The 8,179-nt window shown below is 43.0% G+C and overlaps 1 protein-coding gene across 1 annotated transcript in view; it reads left to right on the top strand.

Annotated features, from left to right (window-relative positions):
• The window catches only part of FHAD1 (forkhead associated phosphopeptide binding domain 1), a 133,766-nt gene that overhangs the window by 2,107 nt on the left and 123,480 nt on the right, over positions 1-8,179 (top strand). The window contains exon 2 of the mRNA XM_024749888.1: positions 2,336-2,442. Within this exon, the coding sequence (XP_024605656.1) occupies positions 2,350-2,442 (93 nt within the window). The 5' untranslated portion in view covers positions 2,336-2,349. The remainder of the gene's footprint in view (positions 1-2,335; positions 2,443-8,179) is intronic.

Genomic DNA, 8,179 nt, shown 5'->3' with positions numbered 1-8,179 from the left:
CCTGCATCGGCAGGCGGACTCTCAACCACTGCGCCACCAGGGAAGCCCGAAAGCATCAATATTTGTGGGACATCCACAGGCCTCAAAGTTTACAAATATAAACTATCCTGCTTGTTTTTATTTCTCTTACCCTCAGGTAGGGTCTCATCTTCCTTTTAGAGGATGAATGCTGGTTTCAAGGACTTTCTTTTATTACATGTCCCAAGTGTCAGCAGACAGTGCAATTCCCCCACCCCTACTCTGCCCCACCAGCAACAATGGAGGTTTGTACACTGGTTACATGCAAAGGCCCAGAGCTGTCACACACTTACTATTGTGTGACCTTAACTTCTCTGAGTCTCAGTTTCCTCATTTGTAAAGCGGGACAATACTGACACCTACCTCGCAGGGTTGTTCTGAGGATGAAAAGAGGCCATGTATGTAAAAGGATAGCCCTGTGCCTGGCACTTAGTAGGGATTCAGTGATGAAATGATGATGGAAATGTTGATGGAAAGCAGAGCCAGACCGGAGACCCTCCACGGTCACACCTAGATGATTTTTGTTTTTATCCACAGTCTTAACAACTTCACACTTCAGTAATCTTTCAGTTGAAAAGAGACTTGGGGACTTCCCTGGTGGCTCAGTGGTTAAGAATCCTCCTGCCAATGCAGGGGACAGGGGTTCGAGCCCTGGTCTGGGAAGATCCCACATGCCTCGGTGCGGCTGGGCCCGTGAGCCACAACTACTGAAGCCCATGCACCCTAGGGCCCGCGTGCCACAACTACTGAGCCCACGTGCTGCAACTACTGAAGCCTGCACACCTAGAGCCCATGCTCCGCGACAGGAGAAACCACCTCAATGAGAAGCCTGCGCACTGTGAGGAAGAGTAGCCTCTGCTCGCCGCAACTAGAGAAAGCCCACATGCAGCAATGAAGACCCAACACAGCCAAAAAAAAAAAAAGAGACTTTCTTTGACATGGCATTGAGATGGATCAGAATTCAAATATCATGTGAATTATCATCAACATCTTGGAACCTACTGAAGTCACTGAAATGTTTATGTTTTAAAAAACATGTATAGGGCTTCCCTGGTGGCGCAGTGGTTGAGAATCTGCCTGCCAATGCAGGGGACACGGGTTCGAGCCCTGGTCTGGGAAGATCCCACATGCTGCGGAGCAGCTGGGCTCGGGAGCCACAACTACTGAGCCTGCGCGTCTGGAGCCTGTGCTCCGCAACAAGAGAGGCCGCGATAGTGAGAGGCCTGCGCACCGCGATGAAGAGTGGCCCCCGCTTGCCACAACTAGAGAAAGCCCTCGCACAGAAACGAAGACCCAACACAGCCAAAAATAGATAAATAAATAAATAAAATTTAAAAACATGTATAGGATTTACTTTGAAATGCATTAAAATATAAAATGTATAGATGGGTAGATATGTGATAAAGCAAATATAGCAAAATGTCGATTGTAGAATCTGGGTGTTGGTTATATAGAAGTTCACCATCCACTTCTTTCAACTTTTCTGTGTGTTTGACATTTTCATAATAAAATGCCAGGAAAAGATACGTACACAGTCTTGACCGTACAGCCAAGCTATAATCTTGATATTTTGTCTTTGGAAATCTTTTTTCTTTCAACCTAAATATATGAAGGAATGCTGTGACTTAAAAAGAAAGTATCTTCTAATGCCCATTTCCTTGATGACTGGCTCTTCCACACTTTAGGAAGCTCTGTAGAAGTTGGGGTTCCTTGAGTCAAAGTTCAGAAGCCCAAGATTAATAACAGTCATAATCACAGTAGGACAAATGGGTGTTTAGTGTAGCAATCACCATTCGAGATGCTTCACATTTAATTCTCACAAAACTCTTTGGGATACAGAGTATTATTAGCCCCATTTTACAGATGAGGAAACAGAGGCATAGAGAGAGAATAAGTAACTCGCCCAGAGTCACAGAGCTAGTAAGTGGTGGGGTAGTAACACTGAGCCCTTGATTCTGTCAGATAACTAACCTCAAACTAAGCTTAATGGGAGGTGGAGAGCGGTTATCAGTGGAATTCAGATTTGTTTGGTTTTTTTTTTTTTTTGCTGCTGCTTGTTTGTGCTCTGAGTTACATAAAGGATGTCCTCTTGTGATCAGAACCAAGCTCATCTATGCCGGATATCACTGTTAAAAAGACAGTCTTAAAAATGCGCGGAATTGTAATCGTGATCATTGTTAAATCCAGCTATCCATTCCTACCTCTGCTGACTTCTCCTGTGGACATTATGGTGTGTTCCATTCATTCTAAATATGATACTGAATAATTAGAGGACTGTATTTTTCTAACAGAATTGTTTTCTGTAAACCTTTTATAGGGGAAGCAGAGAGCATGAGAGCCTATCTAAAGAGCGCAGAAGGCTTTTTTGTCCTGAATAAAAGCACTACGATTGGAAGGCATGAAGATTCAGACCTTGTTTTAGAGGTAAGACCTCTTCCTACCCAGTCCCCGACCCTCCCTGCCCCTCACGCCACCAAAAGTCCTTACTGTTCTGTGGACTCCAATCTCTTCTAAAGCACAGCCTCTGGCTAACAGTCCCAGCCTTCCTCGGTGTGCCACCAATAACTAATCCCCGCATGTGCTGGGTCTCCCTGGCACATGTGGTGCGAATGAGCAAAGTGCGATGGGCCCTCTGTCCTTTGCTGACTGTGTCTGCAGCGTCCCACCCTGATGGTGCGGTTTGGAAGGCGGGCGTAGAGCTGATGCTTGACCTACACCTGCTCCGCGTCTGGCAGCCACGGCCACCTGAAGTGCCCAGCTTGAGCAATGGCCTCTTGCCCTTTCCAGAGCTTCTGGAGACCGTGGGCCCCTCAGAGCCCTCCCCCGCCCCCACACCTCCAAGTAGTAAATCAGGGTAAGCCCCGGGCATGGCCTCAGCACTCTCTCATTTCATTTCATTCTCTGAATTAGCTGTGGCTTGGTCCACAGTCCCAGCTCATTGACAGCCAAGGAAGTTAGAAGAAATTGTAAGTAAGAAATTATAAAAACAGTGGCTTTGAGCCTTTAAAAATTTTGAAAGGGATTAAACTATTGAAGCGGAAAGAGAAATGTAACGGAATCCCTTTACGACTGTGAAAGGCAGACCTCTCCCAGACTTCACTCGACAGATTTTTTAAAACTTTATTTTGAAATAATTATAGATGCACAAATCGTAGAGAGAATGGCACGAAGCCTGTGTGGAGTTCTGTGCCATTTTACCACGTGTGGATTTGTGTGTGGCCATCAAAATATAGAAATATTCCATCATCAGGGATGTCCCTTGTGATACTCCTTTTATAGTCACAATTCCTCCTCCCACCATCGTCCCCACGCCCCGAAAACCACTAATCTGTTCTCCGTCTCTATAATTTTCATCATTTATGTATGACCTTTGCGATTGATTGTTTTTTTTTTTTTACTCAGTTTAATGCCCTTGACATCCATTTAGGTTATTAGCTTGTTCTTTCATTGCTGAGTAATAGTCCACGGTATGGATGTATCACCTATATTTAACCATTAACTTTTTGAAGGGCATTTTGATTCCATTTGGGGCTATTACAAACAAATCTACTATAAACATTCGTGTACAGGTTTTTGTGTGAATATAAGTTTTTATTTCTCTGCGATAAATGCTCAGGAGTATGATTGCATGGATTAACACATACGTTAATATATATTCGGTTTGTAAAGAAACTGCCAGGCTTATCCAGCGTGGCTGTACCATTTTTCATTTCCACCAGCAATGGATGAGACACATCCTCACCAGCCATTAGCATAAACACTGTTTTTCATTTTAGCTGTTTTAGTAAGTGTGTAGTGGTATCTCATCATAGTCTTAACTTGCATTTCCCAAATCGATAGTGATGTTAAATGTCTTTTCATGTACGTATTTGCCGTCTGCATATCCTCTTCGGTGAAATATCTCTTCATGTCTTGTAAGCATTTCTAATCGAATTGTTTGGTTTTTTACCATTGAGTTTTGAGAATTCTTTATGTATTTTAGATGTGAGTCCTTGTCAGATAGATGTTTTGCAAATATTTTCTCGCATCCATAGCTTATCTTTTCATTCTCTTAGCAGAATATTTCACAGAGCAGAAGTTTTAACTTTTGACGAAGTCCAGGTAGTTATTTTTTTCTTTTATAGATCATGCTTTTAGTGTCATGTCTAAGAACATGCCACCAGGTCCCTGACCCTGAGGATTTTCTCTTATGTTTTCTTCTAAATGTTTTATAGTTTTATGTTTATGCTTTTTTTTTTGCGGTACGCGGGCCTCTCACTGCTGTGGCCTCTTCTGCCGCAGAGCACAGGCTCCGGACGCGCAGGCTCAGCGGCCATGGTTCACGGGCCCAGCCGCTCCGCGGCATGTGGGATCTTCCCGGACCGGGGCACGAACCCACGTCCCCCACATCTGCAGGGAGACCCCCAACCACTGCGCCACCAGGGAAGCCCAAGTTTTATGTTTAAATCTATGAACCATTTTGGGTTCACTGTTGTTTATGATGTGAGATTTAGGTCAAAGTTCATTTTTATTGCATGTGGACATTTAGTTGTTCCAGAACCATTTGTTGAAAAGACTATCCTTTCTCCATTGAATTGCTTTTGCAGGTTTGTCAAAAATAATCTGGCCATACTTTCTATGGGGCCTATTTCTTAGTTCCCTGTGATGCTTCATGGATCTATGTGTCAGTCCCTCTACCATTATGACACAGCCTTGATTACTGTCACTATATAAGTCTTAAATCAGGTAGAGTGAGTCCTCCCACTTTTCTTTAAAAAAATTTTTTTAACCTATTCTAGTTCCTTTGCCTTTCCATTTTAGCGTAAGCCTGTCTGTATATACAAAATATCATGCTGTAATTTTGATTCGAATTGTGTTTAATCCTATATATCAATGTGAGAATAACTGATATACATTGTCTTCCAATTCATGAACATGGTATATTTCTCCATTTATTCAGTGTCTCTCGTGAGTGTTTTGTAGTTTTCAGCATACGAGTCCTGTACATGTTTTGTTAGATTTACACTTAAGTATTTTTCTCTTTTTTTTTTTGAGTGATTGTAAATGGTATTATATTTTTAATTTTGGTGTCCACATGTTCCTTGACAGTACATAGAAAAACAGTTGATTTTTGTATGCTTCTTGGTATCTTGCAACCTTAACTGCACTTTCTTATATAAGGGCTTTTGTAGATTTCTTGGGATTTTATACATAAACAATCATGTCATCTGCAGATAAGAACAATTTTATTTCTCCTTTCAGAAAAGGAGATGTGAATGCCTTTAATCTTCTTTTCCTTGCTTTATTTCCCTGGTTAAGACTTCAGGACTCTGCTGAACAAGAGCCGTGTATAAATCCTTATATTCGCTTGTTCCTGACCTTAGGGGAAAGCAGTCAGTCCTTCACCGTTAAGTACGAGGTTAGCTGTAGGGTTTTTATACATGTTCTTACGAAGTGCGAAACTTCCCCCCTTATTCCTCGTTTTCTGAGAATGTTTATTGTAAACTCAACAGATTTAAAGATAACTCCATGAACCTCCCCGTGAGATTCTCCTCCATGATACGGTCTCCCTTCAAGGACACAGAAAATCTGTGCAGTGTGCAAAGTGGGAGGAAAAAGAAGAAGAAGAAGCACTTTATCCTAACAAGGCATAGATTTGGGGTAGTTTTATTTCCTGTCTGGCTAAAGTAGAGACAGAGATCGCTGTTTTGAACCTGACTATGATATTAGAAAACTGTAGTAATTTTTAAAAGCACAGGCTTTGGAGATAGACAGACCTGGGTTTGAATCTCGTTAGGCTCCTTTGTGGCTGAGTGACTTCAGCCAAATTACTTAATCACTCTGAGCTCCTTTTCCCTGTCTGTAAACCCCTTACCTCACAGGATTATTCTGAGGATTAAGTGAGAAATGCACATAAAGAGCCTGGCATGTGGTGCTCAGTAAATGACACAATGATCATTATTATGGTCTCATAAAACAGAGACTGAGAAGAATCCTCAGAGGTGCACAGGGTTGAGATGAGGATCCACTGACATTAATAAGCCATTTGGAAAAGGGAACCAATGAGGACAGTTATTAACTAGACAGAAATTGAGTTGCATTCATTGTATAAAAATAATTGACTGCTTACTGCTCCTCGGACTTAGCTTAAGAAATAAGTCACTGGGCTTCCCTGGTGGCGCAGTGGTTGAGAGTCCGCCTGCCGATGCAGGGGACACGGGTTCGTGCCCCGGTCCGGGAAGATCCCACATGCCGCGGAGCGGCTGGGCCTGTGAGCCATGGCCGCTGAGCCTGCGCGTCCGGAGCCTGTGCTCCGCAACGGGAGAGGCCACAGCAGTGAGAGGCCCGCGTACCGCAAAAAAAAAGAAAAGAAAAGAAAAGAAATACATCACTGCTGCCAGCTACAGTCACATTGATTTATGGAGGAATCAGTTGCATTTCCAGAAGCACGAGCTCATTTGGGCTCCCTGGAGGACAGCTGATACATGAATTGCCAAGCGTTTTGGGGATAGACTTTTGATGGGCGCTTCTGTCTTCTCTTAGACAAATCATCTTCCCAAAGCTTAAATGGGAGAGGAGATTTGCTCCGAAGAGGGGTGTGGGGACGTGGGTCCATTCTGAAGAATTTTGAAGAATTGAAACCTACAGACATGTCAACATTTTCCAGTTTTATAAAACAAGGTAAAAGTTGCCCTTCTGCTGACTTCATTGGGCCTTTCTGATCAGAAGAATCACCCCTGATCAGCTATGAGCCATCCCGAGGAATAATTCAGTAGTCAATTTATAGTTTATGTTATTGAGGCCAGTAGAGGTCATTCCACTAAATAAAATTCAGGGATTTATATTAATAAAAAGTCATCCTTGCAATTACCCAGAGGTTACATCTAGCAAATAAAAAAGATTGTTTGTTTTATTTGCCTGGATCAATCCTAAAGAACAGGCAGTCATGCTTCTAAAGATTTCTTCTCATCAGCAAGGCTGACATGTTGTTTTGACTATTGGTATCGTAGTATTTCAACATCATTTACTCTTTCCGATAATGGAAGGTAGTTACATGCTTCTTGTTTTTAAAAATTGGGAGAAAGGAAAATATAAGGAAGAAAATAAAAGTCACTTGTAATCATTTGGCTCAGGGAAAAATCAATATTGATAGTTGCAGGGTTTTACCGTCCAGACTTTTTTTCTATATCCTGTAAGGAGTTTGGTTCCCTAAAGGCAATAGGAAGCCTGTTTATAGCCAGGCTAGTGAGAACTGTTTATAGTCAACAGTGATAACTGTTGTTATCACTCATTATTTGCACAGTATTTACCCAGAGCCTCAGCACCAAGCCAAGTCTAGGGGTACAGCGATGGCAGAACCGGACATGGTCCCTGCAATCAGGAAGCTGCCAGGAAAGAGAGAAATAAGTCAAATGATCCCACAAAGGTGTGACTAATTCCATTCCAACATTGGGGCTGTAAAGGAAAGGAATATGGAAGACAAGGAGGACTTAACTAGACAAAAGGAGAAGGGAATGGCATGTGCAAAGGCCCTGGGGTGGAAGAGCGTATTGTGAGCCCAAGGGACTGAGAGAAAACCAGGGCATCCAGAGTCAGAGTGGGAAGGAGGAGGGCTAAGTGACAAGTAGGCCTCCTTCATGTCACCATAAGGGTTTTGATCTTTATCTGAAAAGCAATGGGAAGAAGGCTTGAAGGATGGTAAACAAGGGGGAGACCTGCCAGTGAACATCCCGGCTGCTGTGTGCGGACGAGCCATCAGGAGCTCTTCACAATCTCCCCTCTCCCATCTTACATGGCTCAAAAGCCTCAGCCTTGCCCATTTCACAGCTAAACCTTGCGCGTTGTAATTTATATGATTTGATGTGCCTTGTAAACTGTAATTTTTAGAGTTGGATATGGCTGTTATTTAAACTCTGCTGAGAAAGGGGCTCAATTCTTCCAGAATGAAGAGACACCAAGCCAGTGGTTGTTGGATTTTCCATATGTTTAAGAGTGGTTGTTAAACATGAACTCCTAGACATTCTGACCCAGTGGGTTCGGGGTAAGGCCCAGGAATCTTCACATTTATATGCTCCCCAGGTTCAGGTGGGGGGAATGGAGTCCCCTGGAGTTGGTTCCAGGACCACACTTTGAGAACCCCACCATCAGGGTTCCCTCCCTCTCCCTTCTTGATCAGCAGAGC

The sequence above is a fragment of the Neophocaena asiaeorientalis genome, unplaced genomic scaffold (assembly GCF_003031525.2).
Source record: "Neophocaena asiaeorientalis asiaeorientalis breed wild unplaced genomic scaffold, Neophocaena_asiaeorientalis_V1.1 scaffold275, whole genome shotgun sequence".
NCBI lineage: Eukaryota > Metazoa > Chordata > Mammalia > Artiodactyla > Phocoenidae > Neophocaena > Neophocaena asiaeorientalis.
The sequence above is the reverse complement of the archived record's forward strand: the minus strand, read 5'-3'. Positions and strand labels throughout refer to the sequence as shown.